Raw genomic sequence first — 16,539 nt, 5'->3', positions numbered from 1 at the left:
AGTTTTACTCTCCTTTTCCCCCACCTTTACACCCCCTTTTGAACTCATATAACCAGCTGGTGGCCTCACTTACAAGGGTTAGAAAAACTCTCCTTCAAGCTTCCATAGCCAACTCCATCTTCTTCCTTCTCAATTCTTCAAAAAACCCTAAGTCCCTAACCATCATTCCTTCTACACCACCAAGCTCTACCACCACCATCTCATTTCCAGCAACAAGGAAGGTTTCTAAAAGGCCAAAGAAGCTGCAAATCCATCCAAGAAGCAACAAAAGTTTGAGTCTTCAAGGGTAAGTAACACTTTTACCCTTTTGACCCTTTTTCTTGATCTATTTCTTAGCCCCACTTGCTTTTTGTTTCAAGCTCCGGCCCTAACTGAAAAGGGGCCTCTTTTGAGCTCATCTTCACTTTTCATTAAGGGCTCAACCCTGTTTGAGCCCTCCATGACACACTTGCTTCATTGATCCTCTTGTATGTCATAGTTTTGCATGCTATTTTTGGCCCATGAGCAATTTATTTGCGAGCATGTTGTAAACTGATATTAGGCTTATTTTGAGCCCCTCTTCAACATTGAAGAAGGGCTCAACACCATTTGGGACTTCCATGATATACCTACCTTTATACCCCTCTTTTCTTCCCCATTCTTGCATGCAATGGCAGCCTACCATGCTTAGGTTTTTGGCCATTTTACAGTTCTGAAAAAGTCCTTATTTTGGTCCATACTTCATGTTTTGTTTAGGGTCTTTCATGGTTTGAGACCTCTATAAGTCACTTCATGTCATATCTCACTTTCGGTTCGTTTTCTTGCATGTTTAGTTAGCCTACCATGCTTTTGTTTTTGGCCATTTTACAGGCCTATAGATAGTCTTTTTTTGACCTATAATTCATGTTTTATTAAGGGTCTTTGGCTGTTTGGTGATTATTTTGCATACCTCATGTTATAGCCACTTTTGAGCCTCATTTTGCATCACATTTTTATCATGTTTGTATACTGTTTTGGCCATTTTACAGTTCTGAAAATATTCATATTTTTGGTCCCTCTTCAATGTTGTAGAAGGAATTTTTTCAATTTGGATTTTGCTTATATCACTTGCTTCAATACCCCTCGAAAATACCGTTTTCATGCATGCCATTTTTGCCCTACCTATGCTTGCTGTTCGTCCATGTTTATAACTGTGAAAGTACTTATTTTGGGACCGTCTAGCTTCTGTCTTTGCATTGCATGTCCATATTGTGCATGTTTGGCATAGCTATAGGCCATTTCGGGTGCCTAGATTCGCATTTCGGGACATTTCCTTGCATTTCATGTCATTTTGCTTCATTTCGGGACTGTTTTCCCCCATATTTTGTTGCTGAAATTCCATTAGCATGCTTGCACATCATTTTTGTCATTTGCATTGCATTTGCCATCGCCTCGGTTTGCGTGCCCGTGTGCACGCATTTCGAGGCACTTCATTTTTATCCGACGGCATCCTATGTGAGTGTGGCTGAGGCTCACTCATGTTGGTATAAGCCCATTTGTCATTTCCATGTCATTCCATCATATTTTGTCACCGCCTCGGTTTGCGTGCCCGTGTGCACGCATTTCGAGGCACTTCATTTTTATCCAACGGCATCCTATGTGAGTGTGGCTGAGGCTCACTCATGTTGGTATAAGCCCATTTGTCATTTCCATGTCATTTCATCATATTTTGTCACCGCCTCGGTTTGCGTGCCCGTGTGCACGCATTTCGAGGCACTTCATTTTTATCCGCCGGCATCCTATGTGAGTGTGACTGAGGCTCACTCATGTTGGTATAAGCCCATTTGTCATTTTCATATCATTTCGAGACACATATCATCGTCTCGGTTTGCGTGCCCGCGTGCACGCATTTCGAGACACATATCATCGCCTCGGTTTGCGTGCCCGCGTGCACGCATTTCGAGACACATATCATCACCTCGGTTTGCGTGCCTGCGTGCACGTATTTCGAGACACATATCATCGCCTCAGTTTGCGTGCCTGTGTGCACGCATTTCGAGGCACCACATTTTCAGCATTCCGTCATTTTCTCGGTTCGCTTGCCCGTGTGCACGCATTTCGAGGCATGTCATTCCATAGCATTGTGTATGTTAGGATTGTATATTAGTTGCATTTCATGCATATCATGCATATTGCATCGTGTTCGGAATAGGAGTTAGCCCGGGCACGGGAAACGAGGTACATTTCGTACTCCGAGTGACGAAATGTGTCTCAATTCCCCAGTCACCGACACTCCGGATTATCCATGATGGAGTTAGGTTTTAGCTGTAGTTTCATGTGCATTCATTTTATATTGAGTTGTGCATTTCGACTCCTCGGCCATCATGCCTCGGTATGCGTGATTGGTGGCACGAGGATCGAGACATGCATATATCTGTGCAAATACATTGCTATGCCCCTTTTCTGCTCTCTGTTGTAGCAAAACGAGGAATCAGCAACTTTCTGGAACTTAGCACGCATTTCAAGAACAGGTGTAAACAGAGGCTAATTGGGGCATCCCGGTGGATTTCCGCGCAAGACAACCCGGACATGCATCATCTATCAGAAGCGAGGCAGTCCCTGGCTTGCATGCCAGTTTTATCTTGCTTTCTTAGTTAATTCATTAAATTAATTAGGGTTTTGTAATATTTCGGGACTGTAATATTCTTTTATTCGGGACTGTAATATTTGGACTGTATATTTATTCGGACCCTCTCTGCGATGGCACAACTGTAATAAGTGTGGGTGAGTGTGATGTATGTCTTCCAACCCCACGTCTTTCTTCCCTTTTATTTATCCGCTTATGATGGTTAGATTAGGGCATATTTCAATTAGCATACAGTATGACAGCATGTTTGCATCATTCATCTGTATTGCATGCACCGGGCTCGGTGCATCATACTAACTGCATTTGTATTTCAATTCCAAATTGGATACATGATAGTGTTGTAGCATTTCATATGCCATGTTTAGAACAGCCGAGCCTGTTATAGTTGCATTTTTGCATGTGTTGCATTAGGCATTTCTGTATAATTAGGATCATGCATGATTTCTAATATAGTTTCTATTTTGGCTTGGAGTACTCTGTAAGCTTTATGCTTTAGCATCCTTGCATGCGTGTGAGTGCTTCCATGAATAGCATGCTTACCATGAGGCTATGTGCTTATATGATATAACTGCCTGAATGCCTGTGGGTGAAGGTTGGGTTACTTAAATTGGAATAAATCATCAAAAGTTTTAAAGCCTACCTGCAGGTAGCAAACCCTCTTTCAAGAACAAACATGAAATGTTTTCATTCCAATTCAGGCGACCCGATCTATACTTGTATGTTGTGCGCATCACATAGTAACCTAGGCTAATAACCGGAATAAGAACATACAATGTTTTCAAAAATTGATATCATGGTTAGTAGAGGCCGGTCTATGACCGGGCGAGCGGGGGTGCTCACGAAGTGACCTTCCCCAATCGTACCCAAGTTCCCGAGCCGAGGCAACTTTGGTGATGACGGACACGTGGCCTTTTGGCACCGAGTCAGGGTTTCCTAAATTTCCCAAAATAAAATATTTTGGTGGCGACTCTGTATCTGGCAAAGCAGTCCATGTTTGGCACTTCTTTCAAAAATCAGTTTTCTCAAAAACGATTTGCCGGATTTGGACTCTTTGGTTCAGACTTAGAACCGTGACACAAATCGAGTCCGAGCTGTAGCGAGGTCCCCCGCGGGCTTGTTACTGTTTCTGGCGACTCTGTTGGGGATTTAGAGAACTTGACTCGAACTCATGATATCTGTTTTTGACTACACTTGTGTGTTTCTTTGCATTGCATTTGCATTGGTGCGCCTAGGACACCGTGTTTGCCATCTGCTATTCCTGAACGGTTTGCCGGAGGCTTGTCTTGTCAAGGCATGACCATAAGGCTGACCGGTTGTGGGCTCTGCCAGTATGGGAACACAAACCCCGGTTTTACCGGGGCACCCTCTTTGACCATTCGACCTAGTACATATTCGGATCCATAGTGACCAATCCAAATTAGGACAGGTTGCTTACCCGTTCATAGGTTGTTTGAAACCGCTGCGTGCGTAGTGAAACCCTAGCTCCTGACAAGATAGGACAGGGAAACCCTACCCCAACATAGGGGTGTTTTGGCTCTCACTTATCTGTTATGTGCTTTAGAGTGCGTCTCTACAGGAATGCATGTATCAGTATATGAGTTTGGGCATCAGGCCTGCGGGCATCAGTTCAGTATTGGCAGTATCAGGCCTGCGGGCATTAGTTCAGTATACGAGTTTGGGCATCAAGCCTGCGGGCATCAGTTAAGAACTGTCGGTATCAGGCCTGCGGGCATTGGTTCAGTATTATGGGTATCAGGCCTGCGGGCATCAGCCAGTATTTGAGGATCAGCTATCTGCGGATATCAGATTCTGTTTTAGGGAACAGTGATACAGGGATAATGATCAGTGTTTGAGGACAGTGTTTATTCAGCTTATTGACTGTGTGTTGATTATGCCCGACTGTGTGTCATGCATTTTATTTTAAGCTGTTATGCTGCCCGTTTATCTGTTTATTTATTTCCTTTTCGCTTTATTTATCTTTTGCTAGGTCAGTTTTAGCACGATTGCTTCCAACCCAGCAGGCATTCCCCAAGCACCTTGGACACGAGGTCGTCGACTCCATCGATCTGAGGATCTAATCGACGGACAGCCAGTGTTCCATTCTCTACCCCCTGTTACAAGAAGGAAGCAGAGAAAGCGCAGTACATCTGAACAGAGAGCACCAGAACAGTGGTATCCCCCATCAGTGGACAGTTGGATTGAGATCCCCATTGAGACAGATCTGCCGGTAGTTCAGACAGACCAAAACAGTATGACGGCACCGACAGGAGTTGAGGATATGATACGCCAGATGCAGGAAACCATGCGGGCTATGCAACAAGATGCAGTTCGCCGGGACGAACTTGCTAAGCAACAAGCCGAGATTATGACCCAGTAGGCTGAGCTGATTACCAGACTGCAACAACAGAGTACAGCATCTGCTTCACACCAAATTCCCCCTCCGACAGGAGCCCCATTACCTGAGAAGGCTCCTGCTATTCAGGACGTCCCTCCAAACACCCAGAATACTGTACCGACTATCCAAAATCTACAAGAGGACACAAGTCTTCCAACGGGGCCCGCTCCGCCCCCGATTCCACCACAACTGTCCAAGGTCCATACACCCAATCACCCGGACTCTCCATCTGAGGTCGAGGTTGATCATACAGCTCTGAAATTGAGCAAACTGGAGAAGCTCTTCAAGAAATCCCAAGGGGCCAAGGCTATGCTGGATATCGAAGATGGATATACCGAGGAGGCCGTAACACTCCCCGATAGGTTCAAAATGCCACAAATCGACCGTTTTGACGGGACCGGCGACCCCATGGTCCATATCCGACTGTTTGCAGATGTCTTGCGGCCAATGGGCCTAACACGACCACAGAAGCTCTCATTATTCGGCCGAACCCTGTCGGGTGTGGCCTCTCATTGGTACGCAAGATTACAAGATGAGGTGAAGAAGAATTGGGATGAGATGGCTGAGGCCTTTGTCACACAATATTCATACAACACTCAGATCGAGATCACAACCCGTGATCTTGAAACGACAAGGCAAGAGCCTATGGAATCTTTCTCGGACTTTGTGATCCGATGGAGGGCAAAGGCGTCAACGATGACTCTAAGACCCACTGACAAAGATCAAATTCGGATGATTGTGCGCAATCTCCACCCGAAGCTGATGCAAAGAATGATTGTAGTCCCCTTCCCTACTTTCGCAGATTTATATGATATGGGGGTGCAGATCGAAGATGCAATGAGACAAGGTCTGTTTGACCAGGACAGGGAACAACCGAGGAGGACGTTCAACCGTAGCAATAATGCGGGCCCGAGTGGCGTTTTATCTGCTAATACAAGAGCCTCGGAAGTTGGTATGGTCACCACCACTCCCCCTCCCCCTCCAAGGCCCATGACTGCCACACCCTTCTCCGGCGCGTCCGGAAGCAACACACAAAACAACCGATTCCAACCGCGAGGCCAAAGAACCTTTACCCAACTATATACACCTCTGACCAAGGTTCTGGGAATATTGATCAGGAAAAATCATTTAAAACCCCTGGAGCCAAAGCCATTACCGAATCCACTCCCTCCCTCTTTTGACTCATCGAAATACTGCGCTTATCACCAACAACACGGTCACGACACCGACCGTTGTTACAGATTGCGTCATGAGGTCCAGGATCTTATTGACAAACAGGTGATCGCACCTCCAGACAAACCCAATGTCACAACCAACCCTCTCCCACCACATAACCAACCTCCCCCTCCCAACAGAATTAATTTTATCCAAACTGGGGTCGCATCTTACGATCCTAGCATCTATATTACCCCCACCCACCTACCCAAACCGGAGGTGTTCCTCCCCGATTGCACTGACTTCTTGTGCATGGTGGACATCTCCACAACCCAGCCAGAGCCAGTGGTGGTGACAGTCGAAGACAGAACAAGGCAGATTTTGGAGGAGAATGAGATTGCTGAATCTGGAACTGGGCAGAGTATTGCTGGGGGAGCCTATGATCCAAGCAAGTACATCCTATCAACGAGCCGAATTGGGCTAAGTGTAGAATTTCCCGAGACAGGAGAACTGTGCATGATCCGTGGAGATGGATCTGGGCTTTGGGCAGATGATCTGACGGCCATAGAGGAAGACTTCGCCAACTTGCAATTTCTTGATGACCAGGAACTGGGGGACGCGTCAATCAATTGGTATGATTATGAGGAATCAGCGGAGGCCACTGGATGGCTTGAGGATCAACCAGATGCAGTGGGGGAAGCCCAACCAGAACAGAGCCCGGCAGGGGCAGAGATATCAGCTGTGGCCGGAATGGCCGAAAGTCAAATTGTATCGCCGGAGAGCGCCGGTGTTAAGAATTCCGCTCAAGACATGGGCATTGTAGATACAGGAACTGTTGAACAACCAACTGTACTGATGCAGTTGGAACAAGAAAAGTTTGAGGCTGCTGAGAGAGCCAGGAAAGCCAAAGGCCCTGAGGGGACTGAGAGTGCTGTGTGCATGAAGACAGACAATGCTGCGAGCATATGGACGGAGAGCACTGCGAGTGCAATTAGACCGGAGCCAGACAGGTGTCTGTTGGCTGCCAGTGGAATGTGGTGGGAAGATGACGACTTATGTCTTGCCCACACCGATGAAGACTGGGGAAGTGGCCAACCGGATGATACTTGGTATCTTGATGAAGTGGATCATATGACAAGAAGTGGGCGATACTTCAAGCCCCCACACCTAGACCAACCCGAAGCATCCGGGAAAGACAGAGAAACGGAGAAACAGAAGGAGAGGCAGATTGAGGAGGAAGCTGTGCTGAAACAGTTAAACAAAATACAAGCAGACATCTCCATCTGGGGACTGCTAATGGCATCACGGGTGCATAGAGAAGCTGTCCTGTCTGCCATGGATAAATCCAAACTCTCCATAGATACCACCCCTGAACAGCTGGTTGGGCTGGTTTTTCCGGGAGGAGGTTCCCTGGCATTAACCTTTTCGGACAAGGAGCTACCGCCTGAGGACACAAATCATAACAAACCTCTCTATATCTCTGTGGAATGTAGAGATAAGTGGATACCGGTGGTACTTGTTGATACCGGGTCTGCGATTAATGTCTGCCCAACCAGAACGGCATATGCAATCGGGTTAAAACCCGCGGACTTCATTCCAACCACCCAAGTGATCAGGGCATATGACAATACCAGCAGAGAAGTGATGGGGACTGTTAAAATTCAAACCAAGGTTGGTCCAGGACAACACAGCATCGAATTTCATATCTTGGACGTTCCCGCAACCTTTAACTTACTTTTTGGGCGATCGTGGTTGCACCAGGTCAAAGCAGTCTCTTCCACTCTACATCAAATGCTGAAATACCCTCACGGGAAAGGGGTAGCGATCGTTTTTGGGAATTCATCAATCCATCCGCCGCCGGAAGTGTCCACACCTGTCTTAGAGATCGAGCACGGCACGGAGGATGTGTTTTTTTCAGGGTTCACTTTGGCCGAGGCTCAAGTGGTGCAGAATGTCATGGCTGTGAATGAGGGCATGTATGTTAGTGCTCAATCTATCTACCTCATGAACAAGCTAAAACATACCCCTGGAATGGGATTAGGGAGAAGTGGCCAGAAGGGCATCTCAGTGTTGGCCGAAGTGCCACATAACCCTCACGCCTTTGGACTGGGTTATCTGCCCACCAAAGAGGACTGGTTGAGGAAAGGAAAAGAAATGGCCGGAAGAGCCAAGGCAAAGAGGGCCGGGAAGCCATTTGAGTTAATGCACAGGCCCATCTGGGGTACCCTAAACGGACGTTTCGTCCGGGAGGGGGAAGATTTTCCATTCTGTGGCTTCCCGGAGCCATGGCAAAACGCGGAGGGGAAGCGCGTACCTGGTTTTGAAATCTTCTTCGACATACAATTATCTGGGGATGACGTTGCCGAAGCGCAGACAGACCCACCAACTGAGGTTGAGCAATGTGAAGCAGTGGATCCTAAGAGTACAGAGCTGGAAATGGGGGTAGCACTGGCGAGTCTACTATCAGATCCTCCGATCAGCCAAGAGTGCTTGGGGGATAACTCTTCGGTTTCTGTGATTGGAGATGAAATAGCTACGGGCTTTCCAGCGCCGATTTTGGATGCATCTATCGCACCTTCTCTCATCTGGCAATATGAAGAAGGCTTTCTATCTAGCAGTTCCGGGTCAGGTAGTGAGCCGGAATCTGATTCTACTGAATCTTGTGAGTCAGAATCAGATTCCAGCTCGACTGAGTCTGAGTCCGGTATTTCTGGGGGTGATAACCCAGATGCCACAGTCCTGTCTAGGTCGTCTTTTTCATTTTCTTTTGAGTCTATTGTAACAGAGGAATCTGACGGCTTGGAAATATTTAATGAGAATGATGTGGATGTGGTTTCTGAGTATTTTTCTGTGCCTTTGATTTATTGCTTAAATCAGGATTTTCAAAATTTTGATGAAAACGACGAGGAAGAAATTCCTCCGGTTTTGCAACGATTAATTGATCAAGAGCAGGAAAGATTTGTTAAACCTTTAATGGATGAAATCACTACTGTGAATGTTGGTACTGAGAAGGACCCGCGGCTGGTCCAGATCGGGTCCACGTTGTCTTCCGAGGAACGCGAGCGCTTAGTCGCTTTATTAAAAGATTTCAAAGATGTTTTCGCGTGGTCCTACGAAGACATGCCTGGAATCGATCCTGAGATTGTACAGCACCGGATCCCTCTTGACCCCGAGGCCCGACCTGTCAAACAGAAGCTCAGAAGGATTCGCCCGGACTGGGCCCTCAAGATTAAGGAAGAGGTCACCAAGCAAATTGACGCAGGGTTCCTGCTGGTATCTGAATACCCAACTTGGTTGGCCAACATTGTTCCGGTGCCAAAGAAGGATGGCAGAATTCGGGTCTGTGTAGACTTCAGAGATTTGAACAAGGCCAGTCCGAAGGACGACTTTCCTTTGCCACACATTGACGAATTGGTGGATTTCACGGCAGGACACGCCTTACTTTCATTTATGGATGGTTTCTCAGGCTATAATCAGATAGTAATGGCACCCGAAGACCGGGAGAAGACTGCGTTCACTACCCCGTGGAGGACATATTGTTATAGAGTGATGCCATTCGGGTTGAAGAATGCTGGAGCTACGTATCAACGGGCAGCAACTACAATATTGCATGATATGATCCATAAGGAGGTCGAGGTGTATGTGGACGACATGATTGTCAAGTCCAAAGATAGAGAGGGCCACTACACCGCCTTACAAAAATTCTTTCAAAGGATCAAAGAGTTTCGGCTGCGACTGAATCCCCAGAAATGCACATTTGGTGTTACAGCAGGGAAGATGCTAGGGTTCCTGATTACGCAAAGGGGCATCGAGGTCGACCCTTCCAAAATCAAGGCCATCTTAGAAATGCCACCACCAAGGACTGAAAAGGAGGTGCGAGGCTTTCTGGGTAAAGTGCAATTCATAAGACGGTTTATTTCTAAATTAACCTTGACTTGTGAACCACTTTTTGGTCTCCTGAAGAAAGGAAAGAAATTCCAATGGGACGGCCGATGTCAAGCAACTTTTGAGCAGATCAAAGAGTATCTACAGAACCCACCCGTGTTATCACCACCAGAGCCAGGGAGACCGTTGATACTGTACCTTTCGGTAACTGAGACTACCATGGGCTGCATGCTTGCGCAGGAATCAGAGGACAAAGTAGAAAGAGCCATCTACTATCTGAGCAAAAAGATGCTGGATTACGAGACCCGCTATACACCGCTGGAGAAGGCTTGTTTGGCCTTAGTATGGGCAACCAGGAAGCTGCGGCACTACCTGTTAGCCCACTCTGTAATGTTGGTTTCGCGTTTGGATCCCATCAAATATCTTTTTGAGAAACCAGCACTTACGGGTAGGCTAGCTCGTTGGCTGCTGTTGCTCTCTGAATTTGATTTGAAGTATGTAACGCGCAAGTCAGTAAAAGGAAGAGCGGTAGCGGAGTTCCTTGCCGACCACCCGGTTGAGGGGGATGAAGCGGTTGAGTATCTATTCCCAGATGAAGCTATTCTACACGTCGAAGATGAAACTTGGACAATGTACTTTGATGGAGCGTCAAACCAGTATGGGTATGGGATAGGGGTGTTGCTAATAGCGCCTGATGATTCCCGTATCCCTTTAGCATTCAAGCTCCGGTTCAAAGTTTCCAACAATGAAGCAGAGTATGAAGCATGTATTGCTGGCCTGGAAGCTGCCCTGGAACTAGGGGCAAGACGGTTGGACGTCATTGGGGACTCGAACCTTGTTGTGTCTCAAGCAAAAGGAGATTGGAAAGTCAAGGAGGAAAGGATGATAATTTACCACCAAACCTTGGATCTGCTAATTCCTCGGTTCGAGAAGCTAAATTTCACCCACCTCGTAAGAGAGAACAACAGGTTTGCAGATTCACTAGCAACTCTATCTTCTATGATAGACATCCCGTCCGGAGTCCGGATGCGTCCAGTCATTATCGATCAGAAGTTCGCGCCAGCATACGAGTCAATTTCTGCCATAGATGAGGTTCAAGACGGTAACCCCTGGTATTACGACATCTGGAACTTCTTGGAAAAGGAGACATATCCACTAGGGGCAAATGCCAAGGATAAGAGGGCTGTCAGAAGAATGGCTGCTCAGTTTGTCATCTGTGGAGGAAAGCTGTACAAAAGGGGTCATCTGGGAATGCATAAGCTCTGTGTAGAAGCTGAAGAGTCGAAACGCCTGATGGAAGCCATCCATGGGGGGGAGTGCGGTGCACACATGAATGGAGTGATGCTGGCCAGAAAGATCCTCAGACAGGGCTACTACTGGTCAACCATGGAGGAGGACTGTATTAGCTTTGTTCGGCGATGCCATAAGTGCCAAATTCATGCAAACCGCATGAACATTCCGCCGTCAAAACTATACAACATGACTTCGCCATGGCCTTTTTCGGTCTGGGGGATTGATGTGATCGGAGCTGTTACCCCGAAAGGATCAAACGGGCATGAGTTTATCCTAGTAGCGATAGATTATTTCACAAAGTGGGTCGAGGCCCAATCTTACGCGGTGTTGAAGGCGTCGCACGTCGCAAAGTTCATCAGAAACAACATCATCTGTCGCTACGGGGTGCCAAACGAGATAATTTCAGATAACGGTTCCCACTTCAAGAAAGAAGTGGTAGACTTGTTGGAGAAATACAATGTGGCTTTCCATAAGTCATCTACATACCGGCCGCAAACCAACGGAGCAGTTGAGGCCGCCAACAAGAATATCAAGCATATACTACAGAAGATGGTGGAAACCTATCGAGATTGGCCAGACAAGCTACCATTTGCTCTGTGGGGCTACAGGACTTCAATCAGAACTTCTACTGGAGCAACTCCATATTCATTGGTTTATGGAATGGAGGCTGTTCTACCCATTGAGATTGAGGTTCCGTCGTTACGAGTACTGGCTGAATGCCAGATAGCCGAAGCAGATTGGCAGCAAAGCAGATTCGAAGAACTCATGCTCTTTGATGAAAGAAGACTGAAGGCACTGTACCACATCCAAGGCTATCAACGCAGAATTGCCCGGGCTTTCAACAAGAAGGTTAAGTCCAGGAATCTGAAAGAAGGAGATTTGGTGCTCAAAGACAACCGAGCTCCCATCCACGACCCAAGGGGCAAGTTCAAACCTAACTGGACTGGTCCTTACATCATCAAAGCTATCTGGTCAGGTAGAGCTGTGGTTCTGATGGATCTAGATGGCTTAGAGTTCTCACAACCGATCAATATGGACAAGTTGAAGAAATACTATCCTTGAGAGGCTCGCTAGGCCGAAAACCCGAAAGGGCGACCTAGGCAAAAGTTAGAGCACAAAAATTAGAAAATATAAAAACTGAGCTCGCAAGGTTGAAAACCCGCAAAGGACAGCCTTGGCAAAAGTTAGAGCGCAAAAGAAGAGTGAAAATACTCGAGTGAACCTTAGCCTGAACTACGTAAGGCTTGATTCCCATCTTTGGGATACGTAGGCAACTTCACCTTGAAGTTCAGCCATAAACTTTTCCCCGATCAACTCTGTCCATTTTTGACCATCTCAGTCATCTTTATCCATCAGCATTTATCGTGATCTCCGGTACAGTGCTGTTCAAACTAGGGGCAACTTTCCGTTGCCGCGACGGTGCAAAGTTACTCAGACAAGGGGCAACTTTCCGTTGCTTTGTAGTGCCGCATTGTTCTTCAGACTAGGGGAAACTTTCCAGTTGCGGGGATCTGGGGTTGTGCATCTCAGTGACAGATCTTCGGCGTGTCCAATTCTGATCCACATCGAAAATAGTTTTGAAAAGTTTTAATAAAAGTTGACTTTGTTCAAATCAATCTTTTTACGACTAAGACCATTTTTGGACCAAAAGCGAAAAAATTTCAATACCACAACTTTCAATTTCATTGATTTCAAAATAGAGTTCTCCTGCTCTTGCATACAATCGAGGTTGCTTTTTAGTACATTCATAAAGAAAACTTGAAAATGCTAAATAAGCAATAAATTTGGGGCATAGTTGAATCAAGTATTTCTACGTCCCCTCCCAGAGCTGGACGGAGCGTCTGATGCCAAGCTGGGCCCAACCTGTGCCTCCTCATTAAGCCAATCCACGCACTCATCGGACAAGGTGCAACTGAAAGTAGAAGCAGGGGCCAGAAGCTCTCTAGTCCTCCATGCTGTGGCATATCGGGCAAGCTGTGCCCCTCGGATCGGGAAAGCGGCTGGGTACTCAATCCCCTCCGGTGGGCAGGTCTGATCATGACCAAACTGACGCAGAAACCAGAACGGAAAATAGAATACGCAGTGGGTTAGACCAACCAGTTGGATCCCAATCAGCTGAGACATATTATAGCTCATTGCCGGGAGGTTGAGCCAAGAACAACGCCAAGCAATGTCGTCTGCGGACAAATTGCACATCCAATCGAACCACCATCTTTCCTCAAGAGCATTGACTAGGCGCTGCCGAAAGAAGTAGCCTCGAGCTGAATAGGCTGGGCAAGAGTCCACAACCTGCAACTTATCCATTAACCATACCTAGGGGAGGGATGGAAAATGAGAGAATAAAGAACAGAGAGGTGTAAGTTGAGAGAAAAGTAAGACAAGGGTTTTGTGAGAAAAACCGAGCCTGAGGGTCGAGTGATGTGAGCAAATATATATGTGAGGTCGGGTGGGAAACATTACCCGCAGCAGCAGTGGACTCCCGGCAAACCTAGTCGCCTCCCGGCGATAGACAGAATCTAAACCCATCAGTGTCTCGGCCAAGGTCATGGCAATACAGCTCTTTCCTTCTCTCAAACCTTGGGCGACTTCAATCAGGCGAATGCTAGCCCCGCCAAAGCCTGAGGAAAGCAGAAAGTGAGACAACAAACATAAGCAGAGGGCATGTTGCCAGAAACCCTGCCAATAATGGTTGCTGCGGTCACCAGCGTCAGAAAAACGATGGATCAAGCCGAGGATGTCCAGTTCCCCACTGCAGATCAGAGATCGAGCATCATGCGCCGTGAGCCCACACATCCGCCCTAAAGCCTGAGCATGGCCAAAACGGAGCTGGGGCAAGATCACTTCAGGGCATTCAGACTCCATCAAAACCTGAAAATCTTCGAAAGTGGGACACATCTCTTGGCCGCCAAAGCTAAAAACATGCGTCACTGAATTCCAGAACCTTGCCGCGGCATGGAGAAAAGGAAGGTGTAGCGGAGTACGGCTTAGCGTGAATAGTGCATTCAGGCCGAAACCCCGGAAATTCAGCTTTTCCGAGCCATCTAGAGAAGAGATCCATGATGTGAGATTTTCTGCAAGAAATGCCTCCATTTTTGTGAAAACCTAAGTTGAAATGAATGTTCCCGAAGTTGAAACTTTTATAGAAGGAAAGACACTATTCACGGGGACACGTGTCAAAAATCTGGAGGCTGCAGGACTGAATGGCCGGCCAGCCACCTTTTCTGGCTGGCCAGCCATTTACTTTTTGCAGAAATGGCCGGCCAGCTGTCTCTCTCTACAAAAAATGGCCAGCCGGCTCCCAGGGACGGCTGGCAATGCTGCAGTGTATCTCCTTGGCCCTGTTTTACTCTTCGAGGGAAAGTTCCAAGCATTTCCATGCAACGGGAGAGTCAAAGGCCTTTATCTCCCTCTGTTTCGGATGCATTCCGGTGCCCAGATTGTCAGAAGTACCCTCTGTTATTGCTGAGTTTTGATTATCGAGTTGTTGTTTTGCTTATCGAGTTGTTTGTCGAGCGGACGCGTTTCGTGTTTTTGAGTCATTGCTCTCCGTTCAAACAATCTTTGTTTTAAGTCTTGTTTATTTGCATTGTTGCATTTTGCTTATCGAGTTGTAAACTTGCTAAAGGTTCAGTTATATCTTAGTAAGTTGAGTTGTTGAGTTTGTTGCGTCGGTTCACTACCTGACCTGGTGATTACACAATGCACATTCCCATTCAATCTCTTTTTTTTTTGTGCAAGATAAATGATGCGATACGATGCTAAAAGTTTAAAATACGAACACCTTTTCAAAAGCTATTTCATTTCATCATGCTTTACAACAAACAAAGGTACAAGTTTTACAAAAAAATAAAACTACCTAACAATGTGCAAAGTGCTACAAACTACTAGCAAAAAGAAAAATAAAGCAGGAAATAACAACATCAATATCCTCGGGAGCGGGAACGAGAAGCACTCCTCATCCTCTTCTGCGGGACAACATCCGCACCATCATCATCATCTGAGTCGGAGCTGTCATCCTCAGGGTCCCCCTCAGCCTCGCCTCTATTCCCCGAACCAAAACCGGAGCCCCCCTCCTCAGCAGATGTCTCTGACTGATGATCGGTAGCCTCCTCCTCCTCCTCCTCAGCATCCTCCTCCTCCTCATCAGGCTCCACCTCCACAACGTGAGCCCTGCGCCTGCGGACAGGCCCTCCTCGAGCTCCTCGAAAAGGCCTAGATGGCCCGGCTCCTCGGGAAGGCCGAGATGACCCCGCCCCATGAAAAGGCTCAGATGGCCCAGCTCCCCAATAAGGCCCAGGTGGCCTGGTCTGCGGCTGACCGGACCATGAAGGCATCTGAAAACAAAGAGTTCAATTCAAATACATCAGTCCAAATATATACATCAGATGCAGATACAAGCAAAGGATACATTGAAGTGGGTGCATGTAAATACAGCATACAAGTGGGGTGTGTGTCAGATATGCTCTACACAAGTAGTCTATCGATGCAGTAGAAATCAGCATGTCATCAGAAGTATGATAAATGCCAGAAAACTGAAGGGTACCTGAATGCCCGCGACAGACAACTGTGCCTCCCTGTGCAGGACCATGCCCTCGAGTGTGGCCACCAGTCCAACCACCTCCTCCATGTACCCTCGCGATGGCTGCAAAAATGAGCTCATAATCATCAGTGAACAGAAGAGTGTCTAAACATCTGAATGGTGAATGAAAAAAAGTGGAGCATACCGGCGGTGAGTCCGGATCAATGGCGTATCGATCACTGGGCATCGGAGGCTCTAGCGGGATCGGAGTCGGAGAGATAGCCCCATACTGCCACGCCATCAACTCAGTAGGTATATCTGGCCATCCGGGATGAGGATGAACCGACGGAGTCGAAGGAACTGGTCTACTCCCACCCCTAGATGTACCGGCCCTGCTAGTAGAAGGGGCGTCTGCAGCCCGAGCCCGAGCCTGGCCCGAGGATGACGTACCGGCAGGCCTCATCATCGGGATACGAGCTTCCGTCAATGGAGGCATCAAATATATGTGACGGTAAGTGGCGTAGTCCCCCTCCTCAATATATAACAAAGCATCACTGCCCAACATGGCGCCGACTACCTCTGAGTAGGAGAGCTTGTCAGCAATCCGCATACTAGCTGGAGGTACTGCGGGAATATCCTGAGAAAGATACCCCCACACCTGGCGCAGAAAGCGCTCCCCCAGGAACC

The 16,539-nt window shown here is 47.3% G+C and overlaps 1 protein-coding gene across 1 annotated transcript in view; it reads right to left on the bottom strand.

The window, feature by feature from the left end:
* The window catches only part of LOC145819298 (uncharacterized), a 38,501-nt gene extending 22,338 nt beyond the window's left edge, over positions 1–16,163 (bottom strand). Inside the window, exons 1-3 of the mRNA XM_082913275.1 lie at positions 16,058–16,163; positions 15,877–15,975; positions 15,426–15,667 (exon numbers count right to left, since the gene is read on the bottom strand). Coding sequence (XP_082769401.1) covers positions 15,426–15,667; positions 15,877–15,975; positions 16,058–16,153 — 437 coding nt within the window. The 5' untranslated portion in view covers positions 16,154–16,163. The remainder of the gene's footprint in view (positions 1–15,425; positions 15,668–15,876; positions 15,976–16,057) is intronic.
* Between the last annotated feature and the right edge of the window lie 376 nt (positions 16,164–16,539).

This window comes from Camellia sinensis, chromosome 2 (assembly GCF_055761805.1).
Source record: "Camellia sinensis isolate YWXY chromosome 2, ASM5576180v1, whole genome shotgun sequence".
Lineage (NCBI taxonomy): Eukaryota > Viridiplantae > Streptophyta > Magnoliopsida > Ericales > Theaceae > Camellia > Camellia sinensis.
This window is presented reverse-complemented; position numbering and strand designations above follow the sequence as displayed.